The sequence below is a fragment of the Rhipicephalus microplus genome, chromosome X, assembly GCF_043290135.1.
Source record: "Rhipicephalus microplus isolate Deutch F79 chromosome X, USDA_Rmic, whole genome shotgun sequence".
NCBI classification, from domain to species: domain Eukaryota; kingdom Metazoa; phylum Arthropoda; class Arachnida; order Ixodida; family Ixodidae; genus Rhipicephalus; species Rhipicephalus microplus.
Window position 1 is genome coordinate 293,768,972 of NC_134710.1, and position 20,668 is coordinate 293,789,639.

The window sequence follows — 20,668 nt, forward strand, 5'->3', positions numbered from 1 at the left end:
CTCAGACGGAATGTGATGGGTACCATTTTTGTATAACGTCGAATTTTGGGAATTCGACCTTCAAATGTTCAACTTTGTATCCCACGAAAAATTTATTGTGTGCCAATTGAACATGTCAATGAACTAACGTTGTGACTTTCATAAAATGGCGTATTCGAAGACCCCTGCTTTAAGCGGTACTATGAAGTGGTTAAAAGTTGCTTGTGTAGCAAAGCCGTCACACATTTGGAACGACGTCTTTCACATAGTATGCTCGAATTACAGCGATGCCATGTAAGCGGATGATTCGTGCTCGCCCAAACTTTTATTTTTCAATATAACAACACAGTATATTTTCTCGGTTATTTTAGGGGCCTCCTGGTGTGGCTGGGCCACATGGACTGAGGGGAGAGCCCGGCGTACCAGTAAGTTCATTATGGCGACTTCTTGTTTTTCTATTTGTAACCTGAACTTCCAGAGAACAGTGTGTCGACACTTCGCTATTAAAAATTAAAACGGTGGCTCGATTAGGCCGATGAACGTAGATTTCACTGAGGGCAGAGCGCAGAAATGCTTATGTGTGCCGTCGCCACGTGCATGCTAGACAAACTGAACGTTATTCCCCACTGTAGCTCTCCAGCAGTTGGCTCAAAATTATGAATGTGGTTTCACCAAACACAACTCGAGAGTTTTTACCTTTAGAAGCAACTTAGCGATTCCCAATTTTAGCACCATAAGAGAGCATTTCGTACGATGAGCGCATTCATTTGGTCACTAAGGCTCAAAACTCAAGCGTTCAATAACATACAAGATTAGAAGAACGCTTTTAACAAGTTTTACTGCAGTCCCTAAATATATACGTACAGGCGTCAATAGGCGCAGTAGTGCGGGTAGTTGGACTTGTTGGTTGTAGGAGATTTCAAGGAAGAGCACTGATGTAGGCCCGTGTGCTCAGATTTGGGGGCATGTTCCAGAACCCCAGGTGGTAAATATTTTCGGAGCTCTCAACTACGGCAACTATCATAATCATATGCTTGTTTTTGGACGCTAAACCCCACTTACTACTTCAAAGACGAAATAAAAAAATATTTGCTTTTGTGAGCTCTGTGGGCGTCGTCTGTTGCCTTGGATTTTGCCCCACCGCGGTGGTTTAGTGGCTAAGGTACTCGGCTGCTGACCCGCAGGTCGCGGGATCGAATCCCGGCTGCGGTGGCTGCATTTCTGATGGAGGCGGAAATGTTGTATGCCCATGTGCTCAGATTTGGGTGCACGTTAAAAAACCCAGGTGGTCGAAATTTCCGGAGCCCTGCACTACGACGTCTCTCATAATCATATGGTGGTTTTGGGACGTTAAGCACCACAAATAAATCAATCATTGCCTTTGATTTTTTGCGGTGTTACTTGAAGTATGAGGACATGCTGTATGCGAGTACTATCTAGTACTTTCATGCTGAACGTTCTTTAGCGGAAGTGATCAGTTGACGAATTCTTTCTTGTATGTTGGGTCGTACACCTGGTACCCATGAAGGCTGGAAAGCCAATGTCATTTTGTATTATAAGGTCTATTTTTGTGTTAGTTGTTGTGAGGTCTCTAATAAGACCAGTACAGGTCGGCGCACTGCTTATACCACGCTGTTAAGAACTATGATGATAGAAGGTTGGGTGCAAAAATAAATAAAAAAAAATTTCGCAGAATTACCTCATGTAAACCTTTTTGACTTCGTTTTTGGCTGATGAAATTGATGCCCTTCTTTTCGTAAGGTTAGCTGCTTGCTGCTTTATAAGAACTATTTTGAATGCTTGAAAAATGACAGAGCTAATTGACTTTATTAACAAGTACTTCTATGACGCCAGTGCGTTGTTCGAATGAAACTTACGCACGCGGCCCATTGACGGTCCTTCTTTTTCACCCATCAACACTCTGCAGGGCGCGGAAGGCGAGCAAGGTTTGAGAGGTCCCGCCGGACCTCAAGGAAGCAAGGGAGAGGATGGTCCTATAGGAGCCCCCGGTAGTGCCGGTGCCCCTGGACTGCAGGTGAGCCGTTTCATACTGCATCCTATAGAACACACGAGTGGCAACTCACTTTTAGGCTGATTTTTTTTTGTCAGAAGCTCAAGTTCCACCACTAGTGACAGCGAGATACTTGTTAACAGCGTATCATCCTTGTTGGTTAAATGGTGTTGTTCAATTTGTATTTGCCTCTTCAGGGTCTACCTGGTGCTCGGGGTGGGAAAGGTGACAAAGGAGACGTAGGCAAGAGGGGTCCTCCTGGACCAACTGGAATGCCAGGTGGACCAGGTCCTATAGGAGCGAAGGTTAGAAAAGAGTTCGCAGAGTCCTCGTCCTGAGCTTCTGAGTGCGAGTTTGTTGAGTACATAAGCTCAACAGCCAATTCTTTTTTAAACTAAAAAAGGGACAAGAGTAGTTGTGAACCTCAAAAGAAAACTAACCAAACAATTTCTGCACGTTCGAATGAACATGTGCCCCGCCGCGGTGGTCTGGTGGCTAAGGTACTCGGCTGCTGACCCGCAGGTCGCGGGTTCAAATCCCGGCTGCGGCGGCTGCATTTCCGATGGAGGCGGAAATGTCGAGGCCCGTGTGCTCAGATTTGGGTGCACGTTAAAGAACCCCAGGTGGTCAAAATTTCCGGAGCCCTCCACTACGGCGTCTCTCATAATCATATGGTGGTTTTGGGACGTTAAACCCCACAAATCAATCAATCAATCAATCGAATGAACGTGTCGGTACTTTGTACATTACAGCGATGCTTTGGTGATGCATCATCTCAAATGCCGTCCAATAATGGAAGTAGGTCCAATTCAGTTCTGGGTGTCAGTATATAAAACGTGTAATTTCAAGAAATGCTTAGTTTTTTAGTAAAGCCACACATTTATAGTCTCAGGAAAATTTGCTTCCTTCGTTTTCCAAGCTATATAAAAGTAAACACTAACCCCCGTATTCTAGAACGTCCCTTCACTCAACGCTCCACGTTCACTTAAGAAAGCCGATGGCAGCGCCATCTCTAGTCACGACAAGTCACTTCATATCAGTGATAATCTGCTGCGATTCTTAAGTAGCACAGCGTCGTTTTCAGCCGACCGGCAGCGCAGTGTTCAACTCTGTCAAGTGAAGGGTGAAAGTCGAGTCGAGGAGCGTTTGTGAATACGGGGGTAAGTATGCACACTGTGAGACAGCAACGCAGCGGTGTCACGAGGCTTATTTTAGTTCATGCAGTTTTTAAAAAAAATAGCAGTATTATTTATATGGTAAAAATACGTCTGATTCAGTGGGCTTAGGCAAAGTCGAAAATTGTTTGATACAACGAATTTAGTGTAGCAGCGAGTGTGTGCCTGTACGCACTGGTGATGCGGGGAGCTCAATACACTGCTTCCTGGCCGTTTATGCTGATTACCTGCTGCAAACCTGGTGCCCATTTCGGAGCCATTCTGTGCCAATAACTGCATCACGTCGTGGTTTTGAGATGACTTGTGCGAACGTGCACCTTTCACGCTTTAGACCACTTTGATGTGTGGTGTGGGATGGATTACATTATGCAGGTATGTTGTCTACACTTGCGAAATTGCACACATTTAAAACTCAACAGGGCGGCGAAGGTATGCCTGGTTCCACGGGGCCTGAAGGTCCTCAGGGGCAAAAGGGTGATGACGGAGCACCCGGCCTTCCAGGATCACCGGGAAAAGACGGCGAACAGGTGCGTAGTGTGCTTCTCTTCGGAGCGATTTCTTCATTTTGCTGATGCTTGTTTCTTCCACACCGTGGTTACCAAAAAGAAGTTCGTTTTTACAGGTGTCATCAGAGCCAACATTTTGGACATGATAGTTATTTCAGAACGAAAAGAAAGCCGAAAATAACGTCTGGAGCACAATTCGAAAATAGCGATACTATAGCTCGGGGACAACTACAGCAAAAGCACGTCAGCAGCAGGGAAGACGATAGTGATGCCTTCTTGTTGACGACCGGACAGTAACGGCAGCAAGAAAGCCGTATCATCACGACAGCTGTGGCGATGAGAAAACGACTCATGCTTCGTTAATGTATGAGACCAAATGACTTACTTATGCGTTGATTTTTGCTTACAGCAATAAAATACGGAGGAATGACAATTGGTGTGAAATTGGCTGCAGTACATTAACTGACATTACTATAAACGTATTATAAAAAGGTGAAGGTTTCAGTTTAAATTACGATTGTCAAATGTTTTTGCCCGGCAAACCTTGAATTGTAAAGGAACCTTGCGTTCACGGCCGTCCAAGCTTTGGCTTCCAGCGGCGCGCTCTTTCGAAGCGCATTCACATTTTTCGTATACGCTGAGAAACGGACAACTAACTTCCCGATCACGTAAAGACTACATTGATATCAAGCAACCTTCTTTGAGCAAGCCTTTCAAGAACTGACTCATTTTATGGCTCTATGTTCTCATGCACTTAACACTGTCTTGTTCAGCAAAATCTCTAAAATGAGTTCATTTGCAACAATATGAGAAATTCATGAGAAGTTATTAAAATTAGAAGATAGAACTTTGAACTTATAAGAGTTTTGACCTTTTTCCATTCTTTCACACTTCATTTCTGTTTTGCCTTGCCTAAATGTTTCAACAAATTCTTCCAATACAAAGTGTGCCTCTGAAAGAGTTTTCAAGTGTGCCGCTGTAGAATGTGTATGCAAGTTTCTATCTGGCTTGAAACTAAATTAGAAAGTTCACAGAGTGTGGTGCATTGCTTCGTTGCATGCAACGAATGTGACTTTTATTCATGTTTGGGAGCCATACTAAGTATTATATTTTGTGCAGGTTTGTGGGTTCCCATTTAATTGCATTCACACAGGTGAGTGAAGGGAGGAGCGGGAGTTACATTGACATTACCAAAAGCCCCATTTGAAAGGAGACTCCGAACGTAGCTAAGGCTCACCAAGGAGCAACAAATCTTACGTCGGTGATGAGCGCTCATGCTGGGTAACTTGCAGAAGGGCGTGCAAGCGTTATATTCCCGACATTTTTTATTGTCCTGCGAATAACAATTTTTTTTCTTCTCAGGGATCGAGAGGTCCTCCGGGCCCTAAAGGTGAAGAAGGGAAGCCTGGTCTTCAGGGCGTACCTGGTGTCAAAGGGCCACCTGGCCCCGAAGGGCCGAAAGGTTCACCCGTGAGTACACGCTGTTGGCCTCAACCTTTCCCATGTTTTGTCCTCGTCCACAATGCAAGGAGCGAGACATTCTCGAGACTACAAAGCGCGCATTGTAAATTTCGTGGGTCCGTTCGCGTTAAGCAGACCAGAAGACAACTGAAAACAGATTTTTTGTTAAAGCTTTAAATCTACCTTTGATTGAAAATCTTTTTTAGAACATTAACCGAGCTCTGCTTTCAGCTGAACATTTTGCAAGTTTTCTTCTATAGAGAACGGTGCGCATTTCAGGCACAGAGAACTTATTTCTTTCGCGTTCTTTCACTTCAATTTTTAACCTTATCGCTACCACTTTTCTCTGTCCTTTTACTCCCATGCTGCAATACTGAGTAGTGAGCCACTCAATTTCTTTAAGATAACAAATGTCTTGCTCTTAATTTCACTCGTTTCCACTGACGAACACAGAGAAACTGAGGAAGCATCTGGGAATGGATACTGATGCCTGTTAAACTGGGTTTAACTGTATATCTGGTAACTTTTCTTTGCACCCAAGTTTGTTAATCAACGCATCATTCTGATAATTCTTTTGCTGATAATTTTTTTGCACTTACCGATGTCTGAAACTTGTTCCAGGGCGCGCCAGGCTTTCCTGGGCCTCCGGGTGCCGCTGGGTTGCCTGGAATAAAGGTGAGGCGATGAAATTAGTAGATTAGGTACGTACCTTTTTTCCTGATATTTTTAACGAGACACATTTAGTACATTAGAGGCATTAGATACGACGTAAAGTCGGCGTTATTGAAAGAAAAATGATAGCTACAAACCAAAAACTGCATAATTTAGCTGAACATACTACATCTTGACGTATTTTTGTAAATTCAACATTTCTTGCATAACTAGTAATTTCTCTCCTGTCTAAACGTCCACAAACAAATCAGTGTGATAAATATTGAAGTCACGTAAAAGACCACCAAGGTCTAAATTAACAATGCTTCATGGTCACAAACCGAGAGCCATTTGAATGCACACATCACAGGTTTTCTAATAACATAGTGGAGCAAGAACAGTTTAATTTTACTCTTTTTGCAATTGTTTTTAGTTATCTGAGTCAATTTCTAATGCGATGAATGCAGTGCATCATCTATATCATACAATATTTCACCTAAGAAATGTTCTTGGCCGATTTCCCCCTCCCCTATTTAAAAAAAAGTATATTTCTTCATGTTTAATTTTGCATTCTCATTTCTTTAAAGGGCGAAAGAGGCAGTGATGGAGTCGATGGTCAACCAGGGGTGGCTGGTGAGATGGTAATATTTTTTTTTTACCCTTTCGTTCCTTTGCCTCGTCAATCAAAGTGAATGCCTAATGTAAACGCACAAATTACCGTGAATGCATCAATGTGTGTGTGAGAAGGTTTCCGCTTAGGAAGGTGTCTCGATATCATTGCTGATCAGTTTGCGGCAGTATCAGGTTGTGGCTACTTGTAGTTTTTGGAACTGCAAGATAACAGTTCTCATGCTTGCTTCACGGACGCCAATTTAAGCGCTTTTTTGACTGACAGTCCATCTGAAAGGGGTGCTCAAAACAAAACAGTGCAATGATAATTACCAAGGCTGTTTCTACCTGTGGTAATGAATTGTCCCAGTACCGCCGATTTATTGATATTTTCCGGATTTCTCGGCACTTAGGAGAAGACAATGAAGAGGTAGCTTTTGATTGTTATTTCACTTGAAAAAAAAAATCAGGGGGTCCGACTTTCATTAGTCCCTGACGTATCAAGCCTCATAGAGATTTGGGTTTTTATTAAACAACAATACTACATAGAAGAACAATTATATCAATAAAGAAGTGTAGTAGCGCAAAAATGATATCATTAAACACAATCCCGTCATTGTCCGTCCTACAGGGGTAGCGATGCACAATGGGTACTTTGTTGAGTGCAATGCGCTCCGGTCCTGCGTTTGCTACTGATATAGCCTCACGATATGGGCGCTGACACCCACTGAAGGACGAGTAGTTATTTTGCCTACATCAGCTATTTTGAATCCGCCGCAAAGACTTAACAGCCGCCCCGCCGCGGTGGTCTAGCGGCTAAGATACTCGGCTGCTGACCCGCAGGTCGTGGGATCAAATCCCGGCTGCGGCGGCTGCAATTTCGATGGAGGTGGTAGTGTTGTAGGCCCGTGTGCTCAAATTTGAGTGCACGTTAAGGAACCCCAGGTGGTCCAAATTTCTGGAGCCTTCCACTACGGTGTCTCTCATAATCTATGGTGGTTTTGGGATGTTAAGCCCCACATATCAATTAGTCAGGCTTAGGAGCAGTGAGTGCTAATCGTGTGCTACTCGTATTTTGCAGGGTCCAAAAGGCGAAATGGGAAAGATGGGAACTCCTGGAGCACCTGGAATGCCGGTGAGGCGGCGTTTTTGTTGCAGAGAAATGCTCCATGTACCATGGCGATGCGTTTCTTTTACGGGTGTTCAATTGCACATTGAACGTGATATTAACGTGTTATTTTGCTGTTTTTTTCCTGCAAGCAACTGAGTCACATAGTAGCTTAGCTGATCACCTAATTTCGCACCCGCGATAGGTTTGTGTTTTTTCGGGCAGCGATTGTCGAAGTCTTGCTTTTGTCGAATGACGTAGTATAGCACTTTCTGCGTTACTAAACCTTTGCTGTTGCTTCTATGGTCAATCAGGGTCCAATGGGTCCTGCTGGCTCGCAAGGGGACATTGGCCTTCCTGGAGACAAAGGTGACAAGGGCGAGATGGGGCAACTGGGACTCCAAGGGATCGCAGGACCACCGGTTAGCATTTCCTACTTACTGGAATAATTTTCTTTTGTTTCCAAGAGTTCGTAAAAAAGTAACGCATTATGGTCTTTATCGCAGGGTCCACCAGGACCATCTGGACCACAAGGTCTTCGAGGGTCTCCGGGTGTTGCAGTGAGTTTCATTATGAATGCACCTTTGCTTGTGGCTTAGAAACTGTTCTGATATAAAATTTAAAAAAAAACTAGGGTTAGCTTTCGTTTTTTATGTGAGGCTGTCAACCATTTTCCATATCTTGACGGGGTCTTGGTGCTCCACAGAGAACTGTTTCTTCTGAGCGACTAGGGGGGCATATGCGTGATATAGAAACATCTTGAGAGTGTTTTCGTTTACTGTAAGGACGTCTCTGGATTTGCGTATATAACAACAAAGTGTTACAAGTACGCGAATTGTGTTTTGTAGGGTGACGTTGGAGCCCCTGGCTTAGTGGGGCCGCCTGGCAGACCTGGAAGTACGGTATGTATAAAGTACCAAGTCCATCTTTATGTTGTGTTAAAGCCCTCTCACATCATGCTTTCCCGACGTGACCCTCACTGTGAAGCTAACGCACGCTAAAATATGCTTGCGCACTCTTGGATGCAAACGTGAATGAATTAAACCTTTTTTTTAGCATAAAACGGCTCTCAGGCACAGTTTAAGAATAGGTGGAAAAGAGATTGTTGGGTGTACAGCATGAGCATATTAAACTAAGATCAGTTCATGTGAATTCATTTTCCATGGAGGTTCAATAGAGTAGGTCACTCTCGCGTGAGAAGGTCGACCTCTCCTAGTGTACTCAAACAGGCCAGTTAAGTACTAGCATACGTGGGGAGTGTTTTTGTGCTTTAACATGACATTGCAGCACATTGTTAAGCTTCTTATGTCGTCGCATGGCAGGTGTTCGATGTGCATTCTTTGTGAGAAAGCTGAGAAAGTCTTATTGAGATGCTGTAAAGCTGCTCTGCAAGATTCTTGAGAATATGGGAATTGAAGAAAAGTGTTTGCAATTGCTTGTTTGGCTTCAACCCATGTGTCCAGTAATTGTGGTGTGTATGCTGCTTTAGTCAAAGCCTTGTTTAAAAATATCTCTTGCTGGCAAGTAAGTCCGCCCTGGTCGCTTAACAGAATTGCTGGTGTAGCTTGTAATAGCCCTCGTTTATTGTCAGTTTTTAGTTTTACATGAAATAATGCATAAATTGCCTGCTACGAGAGCATTCTCTCAACATTTTTACGTAAGAATTGAGGAGGCTCACTAGGCTTGGCGATGAACAGGGTTTCGGGACGCCCAAAGAATAGTCAAGTCCACTAGCTTGCGCGGTGATCGTATGAGCGGCTTTATTTTTCCCGTGCGTGCTAATGTGTCCCGGTGTTCAGAAAACTTCAGCATTGATTCCATGGTAATGTAATCTTTTTTTTTTTCTAATGTTGTTGGCCACCACAACTTCTGTCGTTGTTGCGAGCTGAGCCACCGCTTCATACAAATCTGTCTGTATACGAAAGATTTTCTGAAGACTTGCGCACAATGTTCCCTGCGTGAATAAGCATAGTGTTGACCACTGTCCATATGGCCAACTACTCTGCATGTATAGGTGCACCATCGGGAACCTAACAACTGTGATAGCCATCGTAGCGGGATGCGGATATGCTGACCCAGGCAATACTATCTTTTTCGTGTACGCTACTATCAGCCTTTAACTAACTACGCTTCTATTCGCACTTTCTTTCTTTACTCTTTCTTAATAAACAAAGGCTATGTATTTCAGTGGACGTTGCACCAAAACGCTTCTCTACTCGATAACAAGGGGCCTGACCCGCATAACATTTTGTAAAAAAACTGTGGTCCAAAAAAACACTACAATATATCTGGCTCTTTATGCAGGCTAAGTTGGGTCACCCTCTAATTCTCCGATTACATTTTTTCTTTTAGGGTGCGCCAGGTGAAAAGGGCATGAAGGGTGATCGAGGAAAACGTGGCTTCAAGGTATGGTTTACGCCAGCCAAACACTCTCAATATTTTTTTTGCTTCGTATGACCATTTTCGCTTTTCACCTAAAGAAAGAAGCTCTGAGAATTCTAAAACGTTGACTGCGATGCTGACATTATATTAAAAATGCCATTTATTATGCAAGAAAATGTCTCTATTTTTATAAGCAGCTTACACATACTGTTAAAAATGAAAATATTTCAGGTATAACGATAAAATCCCGCGTAAAAAGCAAATATTTTTGAAGCAAATGGCAACCTTGCATGAGCTCTCCAAACGTACATTATGCACAAGCATGACGCCTTTTCTATGTGCGATCCCCAATAAAGGCTGCCTATTTACATTGTAAAAACGCTGTTATTTCGCGACTTAAATTCTCAGAAGACGACGTTTTGCAGCTTCATATTCGTATCCGCTGCTCTTGTGAGACTACACATTCCTAGCAAGCCGTTGCGTTCGATCGCAGGGTCACAGTGGTCTGCTAGGAAGGACCGGTGCCAAAGGCGACGTCGGTGAAAAGGGAGAAAAAGGTCAGCGTGGAGACACCGGACCCCCCGGACCTCCGGGACCCCAGGTCATTAACAAGCGTTCCGTATACAGCTATTACTTTGTCGGCATGTTATATCCCGTATTAAATGCGCTGTTGCAAAGTGCATGCGCAATATTTATTCATTTGTGGTGGTTATCAATGAACCCTACACGCACTAAGCGATGCCAATTCATACAGTATGTAACACACACTGACTCCGATGGCTTTGCTGGCAAAGATCAGTAAAAAAATTTCAGAAAGAAATATCAATCACCTAATAAAGACAGTGCTTAATAATAAAAATTGGAGACGATGCGTGATAGTGTGAAGAGTGCGGAAGCGGCGAAGCTGCTGACATTGTAGTATACTATGCTGTGCTATACTATGCTGCTACGCTATGCTATCCTACACATGGCTATGATTGCTCTCTTTTTTATATTTTTGTTGCATTTGCTTTATTGTGTCTTTATTTGATGGTTCTGGCTTTTTCAATGTTTTCTTGCTTTCTTTCTATTTCCGACTTTCGCTTTCTTATTATCTGGTTTTCCCTACTCTCTCTCTCTGAATTCAATCTCTTGCCCATCACAGCTTTTGCATTTCATGCCGGACTAATCTGTGCATGGGTTGTGGGAGTGACGCCACCAAGATTAAGAAAAAGAACGAAGAGCGCGCGTGCGTGTTCTATTAGATTAGTTTTCAGAACATTGCTGCGCAACAGAAGGGTAAATCTACTGTAAGACAGAATTCATGGGCATAACGCTCAGCCGGCTTTGGTTATTTTCACACTTCTGCCCCCGCCGTAACTCACGCCTGTAATATCGCAGCAACTCAATCACGTTTGCACGAATGATAAATGTACGTTTTTTTGTTCCTACAGGGACCCATAGGAATGGAAGGCCCGAAAGGTTCCGATGGACCGCAAGGAGAGCCGGTACGTGGCGAAAAAAGTCATCCTGTTGTGGTCTTGACACTAACTTGAGTATTATATAGGTTTAGCCAGAATGAACGAGACCGCACATTTTATGTTTAGATTCCATAGTACTGTACCTGCTTGAAATTTACACACACACACACACACACACACACACACACACACACACACACACACACACACACACACACACACACACACACACACACACACACACACACACACACACACACACACACACACACACACACACACACACACACACACACACACACACACACACACACACACACACACACACACACACACACACACACACACACACACACACACACACACACACACACACACACACACACACACACACACACACACACACACACACACACACACACACACACACACACACACACGCGCACGCGCACACACGCACGCACGCGCACGCACACACGCACGCACGCACAAGCACACGCGCACAAACACGCACACGCACAGGGAGGCCTTCGTAATAGTACACACAAAAGAACGCCGCGTTCTGCATTTGCTTTATGCCGTTATGTGCCATGAGTAATGCTCCTGTCACAAGTTGCAAGTTGAATACACTTAGCGCGCGTTGACTAATATGGCGGCATTTTCTAATACGCTTTCGCAGGGTCTCGAAGGCAGTCCGGGTCCTAAAGGCGTTCAGGTGAAAAATATTTTTGTCACACGAGCATCGAGTGCATTTTTGTGCGCTACATTAGACGACATTATAATGGCGATGCATTTTTTACAGGGACCAGCGGGAAATAAGGGGGAAACAGGACCACAAGTACGTTACAAATACATTCATGTTTAGAACATAGGGTGATACTATTTTTATAGCCTTCATTTTCATTTGAGTTCTTGCTTTATTGCAGGGACCTATTGGGCCTCCGGTAAGAACATTTTTTTAAATTGTTTTCGTAGACCCAATCAATTGTTCTCTCTAGCAGCTATTTAACTGCATTCGCATTTCCAGCATGTTCATTTATGATAGGGTGTAGTGTAATATGTCATAAAAATTTCTTGCATACTATGTCCTTTATATGCCGGTGTCTGTAGTAGTTTTGGTTAACATGAAAGAAATGTGCTGATCTTCTGAAGTTATTAGGTATTCATAACACATTATACCGCGTAAAATGCTGAACATGCTTCTCTAACTAGTAACGTATGCTGTCGGGCTAGTTGGGCTAGTTGGTGTATAACTGTGTAAAACGTCGTTGGCACATACCTTAAAGAAGACGAAAGAAAGGACAAGTAAAAAACGCACACTTGCAACTCCATTTCCTCTAACTAGCATTTCATGGCCTTATCACAGGGCCCGCCAGGAGAAGGACCCCAGATACCTCCGGAGATACTGTTCCAGAGGGACCATTCCTACAGGTTTAAACGCAGTGTCGAAAAACTTAACATTAACGATGAAGACACCGTCACGGCCACCACCAGTAAAAGTGATTATGATGACGACGACGACGTCGATGAACACAACTCCACGATGACAGCAGAACCTCTGACCAAAGCATCATTCCAGAAGATCAACCGCACGCTGACACACATTTTTGCCAATGTGTACATCATGCGTCGCGAGATTGAACACATCCGGCGGCCTGTTGGTTCGCAGCTTAATCCGGCCAGGTCGTGCCGTGACCTGAGACTAGCGCACCCGGACACCTCCGACGGCTGGTATTGGGTGGACCCTAATCTGGGAGCATCGGATGACGCGGTGCGGGCCTACTGTGACATGCGTGCCGGCGGCGAGACCTGCGTGTTCGCCGACGAAGACACGCACTCTGCCCGAATTTCCAGGTGCGAAGGATCGTGAACGATAGTTAAGTGTGATTTAAGTGAAATGAGTCATAAGTGCTGTTCAGACTCATTCAAAGCACAATACGTGTCCTAACTAAGTTTAGTTTACATTACCACTATCATACAAATAGGAGGGTATTTTTTAATATAAACTCAGTGCACTTGCTTTATATCATTTAAAAGCGGGTACGTGTGCGCACGTTCGTGAAGTGACGGACCCCTTTCTTGTATTTCACTAGGTGTTTAGGGCATCAAACATTTGATTTGTTGAAATATCTGTCTCTTGCGCTTCTTTCAATGGTTACGTGCATATGTTTTTACTCGAGAATACCAGAAAACAATCATTTCATTTTGATCTTGTTCGCAGCTCGAAAAACTGCTCTTTCGTCATTGTTAGGACTGCGCTGCAGGTAATGCAGCAGAGTTTAATAGTGGAGGAGGGATAAATTCTACTGTGGTGACCAAGTTTTCTCGGTACAAAAGAAAACAAAAGATCTGTGAAGACACTGTGCAGTGAATGACGGCGTGTCGATTTGAAAGAAGTACGCCAAGTGCCGCTAATAAGAAAATGTGGCCCCGTATGTGCATGTTACACTGCAAATGTCGTCGAAAGACAATAGTCTTGCTTCTGGAGACAGTGAACAAAACGTTTATTTGATTTCCTACGTAAGAAAATCGGTGAATTGTATTCTGGAGCTGCTGCGTAAGAGTGCCTCGAGCGTGCAGTGGAGACGAACGAGCGCATCAAGTCACGTCACACGTGGGACGTGAGCGTTATCTGGCAGTTATCTTGAAAAACGAAGCGCGCGGCGTGCGCGCCCGTTTCGGAGATGATAAGGTGTAGAACGCAAGGCGATGGGTAGGTGCCACCACCGTGTCGTCTTAGCAAAGCGATGGAAACACTTGCCTTTTCGTGTAAGCGTTGCAGGATCAGCGCAGCGTGATAAACGCTACGGTATTTAGAATTACTTATGTATGCCTTTTCTAGTAAAACACTCACATACAGAATATTGATGTGTTGTTATGGTGCCTCAAATATGCGCAACATTGCTTTTTAATTGACAATCGCACAAGTATGAACGCTGAATCTTGAGGAATATTGGTGGGTTCTGTGAATGGGGTCGGCCGTATGGGGTATTGTCTGGTGCCTTTAAGGGTACCGTTAAGGGCGGACAAACAGAACAAAATTTTTGTGTCGAAGGTCCCCAAGTAAGACTATCGTCTAAAACAAGAGATGATGTTGCTTTGCAAACAACTTGAAAGCTTCTACGCTTAGACAAACACGCAACACTCAGCATTAAAATGTCCAAATTAGATTTAATTCTTTTAATGTCGTTATTTCAATTTCTCGGGATCCGCTTTCCTGATATTTCGCATTAGGTGATTCAGAGAGAGAGAGACAGAGAGCAAGAATGAAGGAAAGGAAGAAGTTTTAAGAGACGCATGGTCGGTTTGCTACCTGGCATTGAAGGAAGGAATAAAAAGGTGAAAAACAAAAACAGAACGAAAGAGAGGGATGGACTGTATCACATGCACACTAGGGGAACAACATTAATACTACAGACAGTCACACATATTTGTTGACTCTAAGTCAACTGACAGCCTCTTCTTCGTCTTCTGCGCCTTTGAAGCACTAGAGTTTCGGTTGGAGAAGATGATCTTGAGTGTGGAAGATTTAAATCACCATGAATTACTATGTCGTAACATGGTTTATCATGGGTGCGCAGGTGGAAGAAGCCTTCCCCTTCCGCAGTTGCGAACAGTTCGTCGACATGGTTCAGCCACCTCAAGGGTGGTTTCAAGGTCCGCTATCACGCCGTTGGTGATGTTCAGCTGCGCTTTCTGGGACTTCTGAGCACCACAGCCTACCAGAACTTTACTTTCGTTTGTAAAAACGTGAATGCTTGGTACAGCCAACGGACCAAAGACCATACTAACGCACTTCACTTCCGGGGCGGAGACGCTACTCTCATCAGCTTCGAGAAGAACAGCCCAACGGTACCTGTGGATGACTGCCAGGTGTGTGCGAACACTGCATTTTTGTGAATCTCGCTACTCTGTGATTTCGGCGTTATGAGAATGTACTTCATATGATACAATTGACGCCAGCTTATTAACGCCTCACTAGTGCACGTGTGCTCTTCGACGCTAAATCTCAGTTTTTTTACTCGCAACTTCTTTTGAGGAAACAAATATGCATAACAATGGAAACTTATTTAGTCAAGCTGGCATGTCTGATGGCTATAGCGTTCACGTGTCCGATAACTCTAGAGCTCATGAAACACAGTCACGTAGGGAAATAAAACGTGATAACGTATTTACAGAGCGTTGTTGCGATAGGTTTGATTTTAAAAGCAAGTTAAGGCCAATCCTGGCATTGGACGTGCAATTATTAAAGGCGGCTGGCGAATAAAGAACTCTTGCAAGGAAAAACTTTGTGGCTGCTGGGACGCGTAAGAAGCTCGCCTTGTTTTGTGCTCTGACCATGGCACACGGGAACTAAGTAACAATGTATGTAAATATATATATCTGTTTTTTTTTAAGTTCAACGTTCTCGAATGGTCTTCACGCGCTGCACTTTAGTACGAATGTTTCATAGTACACAAAAGGTCATTAATCTTAACTGCCCTTCCAAATACCTTTTAATTGGACGTTAAACAATTGGTACAAGATTGGACTTCTAACCTTTCAGTGACACACATAATTTAAATGTGCTAATAAATGAAACGAAAGGCAACGATGAAAGGCAAGGAGGTAGGCCTATAGGTTTATTCTAGCTTGACGTGTTGATTCAATCCACACAGTACTTTATGCATGTTTCACAGTGAATTCGCTTGCATGCATCTATCTTCCGCAGATCATTTATTCACTTTTGTCTCAGCTGAAAAATAGATATTGCGATAAAATCTCCGAAGAATCATAATATATGTCATATTCATCATCAAGGCTCAGCAAAATTGACTATATGTCTGCAAAAATGATTAGCCCTAAAGACGTGATAGAATGAGTTAGACATGTTGTTCGGATGCTAAAGGTTCAGGATTCCTACCCATGGGTTGCGGTTTTGACTACTCAGGTGTAGGCTTCCACCTTTATATATATACACCTCACAAGCAATAGCTAAATACTCCTAAAATTTTATAATAAATTATACAGTATATTCTATAGTGAGTGGCTGTTGTAAACTTCATAATAAACGTCTTTAAAGTTCATACATAATTCATACAAGCTGAAAATACACCTAATTATTTTCTGCAGAAATATTTAGGCGTATTTTCTACTGAGTGACAGCTGCCGTCTTGATGCTAAAAGTCACTGGCGGTCGAATTTTTGATAATATTTCAATAAAAAATCTAAACGATATTAGGATGTAATCACAAATCCAAGAATCATTTCTGTTTAGAATGCGGAATGGAGACAGAGCTTACAAAGATTTATGAGGTGGTGATAATAATCACCTGTCGGCGGGGAAGCTCAAGGAATTCTCTCAAAGACTACTGAGTCACACGACATTATTATAACGATACAGCGTTAATTACTTGTGGGTCGTTCAGCCAATGACACGCAAGTAATTTGCTGTTAAAAGAAGCAGGCGGCTTACCATGCCAAATCCCATCACCTCATTTTGTTCTTAAAAAAACCGTCCCGGAAATATTACATATCTGCGCATAATGAGTCCAGCACACGTTAAAACTGTTGGCACATGACCGCTGCTGCTGCTTCCATGCACACGTCTGCACCGACGTCAATACAGGGTGAATTGAAGTGACGTTACTCTAAGTTTCCTGTTGTGCAAAAGGCCGAAAATGCTGTATTGCTGAAGATATTTGTGGTAAATTAACCTGCCTAAGTAGAACGTAGCCTTTGATACGATATTGCTTTGCACTCACCACTTTCAGTACCGGGACGGCAAGACGGTATTTGTGTTCAAGACGAAGGAACCAGCCACACTGCCCATTGTAGACTTCCAGCCATTCGACTTCGGCGGTGAACACCAGTCTTTTGGATTCGAGATTGGACCTGCTTGTTTTCAATAAAGCCGACACTTTCTTTACACAAATGTCTTAGAAATTGCATGTATCGAGCGATCTGCAGATGCACTGCGATCTAAAAAAATACCTCAACCTAAAAAAAAATACTACACAGCGCCACTACTGAGTTGGTATTTTTCGAAGTTGGGACAAGTAAAATCCACAAAATAGGTATCCAGGAGGGGAATTTCTATAACTTTTGTGTTGCGTACAACTATGTGTGCTGTATGAGTAGTGTGTTTTCAAAATAAAGTAGCCTTTTGTCAAGTAATGGGCGTCCTATCTTGTAAATTTTGAACCTACTGCATTTCACAGACATTCTGTCTAAAGCGAAAACCGAACAACGTAATTATAAACGAGATTAGAAAACCATAAAGAAATCAAATTCTAGGAAGTGGATACGCAGTACACTCTTAACTACAAAAGTTATTACGTAGTGCGAGAGATAGAACAACTCTAGAGCAACCCGTAAAGAAAAAGGCAGCCATCTGGCCTAATGCACAAGTTTAGTGAATGAAGCCCACATCATTGTTCATTGGTGTGTTTAACCACTGAAGTGAGCGCTTAGACTAAAAAAATTAAAAAAACTAATTACGAAGTTAAGAAAAATTGGTTACGATCAAGAACTGCTACACTGGCGCAACAAGAATTGGATGTTCACTGAAGTAGTTCTAGATAATTAATTGGTGTGTGTATGTGTGTGTGTGTGTGTGCGTGTGCGTGTGTGCGTGTGTGCGTGCGTGCGTGTGTGTGTGTGTGTGTGTGTGAGCGGGCGGGCGGGCGGGATTGGACTTTAGACTTGAAACACTTGGATTATACTCTGACAAACATATTGCCCAGATAAAAGAGTGCAAGTACTTTTTGAAAGTGTATTTTTTTCAGACCAATCTCAGTTTTTCAACAAAGGTTGCACTGGCATTTTTATCAATGTGGCGGAGGTATTGAGGGCCATTCACCGCTCCTGTATAGTTCGGAGCGGGGATAGCATTATTTTAAGCCATTTACTATTTACCTTTAATACACAATGCATCGCAGGTAATATAGGTAAACATATCGAATTCAATGCGGACAGTTTTTAAAACTGAAAGCGCATTTGCTGCTGAATTTGTAACGGAAAAGTAAGCTAACAGCTACAGTAAACAAGAAACGAATTTCAGAAGTGTGACATAGACTTAAAAACTATCGATGATGACAAGTGACGGTGGGTTCTGCATGAATACTACAGCTTTAGCTCAATTGGCTGCGTCTTGCCAATGTTGTACCAAGATGCTCCGTCATGTACACGCACCCCACATGCTGCTTATAAGATATTTTGCATGTTCCATTCATAAACAGCTCCGTATCTTTAAGACTTTTTTTGGATAATCCTCCAGATCATTCACTGGAGCATTTTGATTAGAGATAAGCTGTTAAAGCTCGAGGTAAGCCATGTGACCAGAAGAAATTATCATGAAGACGGTTTGTACCACAGAAATGAGGAAAATTCAACTATACTCACCACTTGTCCACTAACAATGAAGATAATAGTTAGCCGAAGAAGGGGTTGCGAAGCCGGAGTATATACAACGAGAGAATACTACAGAACGGTAAAAGCAGCGGGAAAGGCTGTGAGATGATCCTGCTGCGAATAAAGCTTTACGCCAAGGATGACGTGCCTGTAGATCTATGAGAAGTGCGAATGTTCTGTTTGACCATGAATTCTCTCTCCGGAGATCGTACAACCAGGTCATATCTGTGGCTGCCTCTAGTTTAATTCGAACTTCTCTGCGACGAGAATCAACGCAGAAACAACCTAGTATCACTTGGCCAAAGTCTGCAGCGACCTATAGAAGCAACCAGATTTGGCTTCGGAATCGTGTAGTTTCACTCTTTGAAACCCTGCGGGACTTAGTGCCAGCTTCGCCATTTCTAACATGAGAATACGTGCATCGTTGTGACAATATTGTGAGCGAGCAAGAACATGGCATATTACCAATTTTATGTAGTTTCCTTATGTACTGTGTTGTAATTTTGGAACATAGTCGGTGCTCGGCATCAGGGGCACTGAATTTCTCATGCTTGTTTTTGAAGTTCCTGTATCTTCAGTAGTGTTTGTTGTTCACTGTGTCAAGAATGTCTTGGTATGGATTTGCGTCATATCCACCTTAAGCAAGCATCTTATGTATCTACGTCTGTATAGTCAGTGCGAAATTACTTGCCACACATATCATTTACACAATATATATATATATATATATATATATATATATAGTCTAGTAGATCCTCCGTGAGCGGTCACAACGTGGTTTATTTCGACGTTTCGGCCTAGAGTCTGGCCTTCATCAGGAATAAAGATACAGTTTGTCGGTGCTCAGCTTTATACAATCTCAAATCAGAGGGCAAGGTAATATATATATATATATATATATATATATATATATATATATATATATATATGAAAAATGGGGTTAAATAACGTCGTTCTTTTAATCCGCGATTCCTTATGTCCAGTCCAGTGTATTGGTAAAGGGAATACGTGCGTGCTGAGCATGTCCTGGCTTCGTTCGCTTAATAAGCATAGTGGCTCAGATTTCCATAAGGATACTGGTGGTTGACAGTTCTCACTACTTGTGACAGACTTATACCATGCAAAAGCAATATTTTCTAATTCACTTACCGAGACGGCGCCAGCAATATAAAAGTTGCTCATTCAAGTGTTTTAACAGTGGAGCCTACTGTATACATTGTCTACTGAATACATTGTGCTGAATGATACGCCCGCTGGCTTCCAGCGTGTAAATACCACTTTTTGTGTCATTTTCGCCATTGCGTCGTGTTAACTTTATTGTTTTTCAAAAGTTGTTACGACATGCACCATGCCACATTGGACAAAATTGCCTGCATTACTGGTTATTGTTAAAGTAAATATAGTTCTGTGTCGATGTGCTTGTCAAATAATAATAATAATAATAATAATAATAATAATAATAATAATAATAATAATAATAATAATAATAATAATAATAATAATAATAATAATAATAATAATAATAATAATAATAATAATAATAATAATAATAATAATAATTGTTTTGCGTCCCAAAACCACGATATTACTATGAAGGCGGCTGTTGTGGAGCGCTGCAGAAGTTTCGGCAATCTGGGGTTTTTAATTAGCAACTAAGTTTAGCAACACGGGCTTCAAGCATTTTGCGTCCATTTAAATGCAGCCGCCGTGGTCTGGACTCAATATCGCAACGTTCGGGCCAGCGGTCCAGCCCTGCTTGTCAACCACCATTTACAATGGTATGAGTGGTATATACCTGAGCCGCTACATCTACGGTGATCTTCACATCACTTCTTGAACTGCCGGAAGTTTTATTTGCCGAGATTTTCTAAAATGTCGAATCTGGACCCTCCAGCAATGCATACTTCGTGGTGATAAATTAAAACCGAAACTTC

The 20,668-nt window shown here is 42.7% G+C and overlaps 1 protein-coding gene across 1 annotated transcript in view; it reads left to right on the forward strand.

The window, feature by feature from the left end:
* The window catches only part of LOC119162165 (uncharacterized), a 123,534-nt gene extending 106,278 nt beyond the window's left edge, over nucleotides 1-17,256 (forward strand). Inside the window, exons 44-63 of the mRNA XM_075879360.1 lie at nucleotides 351-404; nucleotides 1,907-2,014; nucleotides 2,188-2,295; nucleotides 3,585-3,692; nucleotides 5,034-5,141; nucleotides 5,754-5,807; nucleotides 6,371-6,424; nucleotides 7,474-7,527; nucleotides 7,815-7,922; nucleotides 8,007-8,060; nucleotides 8,349-8,402; nucleotides 9,853-9,906; nucleotides 10,376-10,483; nucleotides 11,316-11,369; nucleotides 12,022-12,057; nucleotides 12,145-12,180; nucleotides 12,269-12,286; nucleotides 12,709-13,196; nucleotides 14,924-15,215; nucleotides 17,096-17,256. Of these exons, the coding sequence (XP_075735475.1) occupies nucleotides 351-404; nucleotides 1,907-2,014; nucleotides 2,188-2,295; nucleotides 3,585-3,692; nucleotides 5,034-5,141; nucleotides 5,754-5,807; nucleotides 6,371-6,424; nucleotides 7,474-7,527; nucleotides 7,815-7,922; nucleotides 8,007-8,060; nucleotides 8,349-8,402; nucleotides 9,853-9,906; nucleotides 10,376-10,483; nucleotides 11,316-11,369; nucleotides 12,022-12,057; nucleotides 12,145-12,180; nucleotides 12,269-12,286; nucleotides 12,709-13,196; nucleotides 14,924-15,215; nucleotides 17,096-17,233 (2,088 nt within the window). The 3' untranslated portion in view covers nucleotides 17,234-17,256. The remainder of the gene's footprint in view (nucleotides 1-350; nucleotides 405-1,906; nucleotides 2,015-2,187; nucleotides 2,296-3,584; nucleotides 3,693-5,033; nucleotides 5,142-5,753; nucleotides 5,808-6,370; nucleotides 6,425-7,473; nucleotides 7,528-7,814; nucleotides 7,923-8,006; nucleotides 8,061-8,348; nucleotides 8,403-9,852; nucleotides 9,907-10,375; nucleotides 10,484-11,315; nucleotides 11,370-12,021; nucleotides 12,058-12,144; nucleotides 12,181-12,268; nucleotides 12,287-12,708; nucleotides 13,197-14,923; nucleotides 15,216-17,095) is intronic.
* Nucleotides 17,257-20,668: the final 3,412 nt, after the last annotated feature.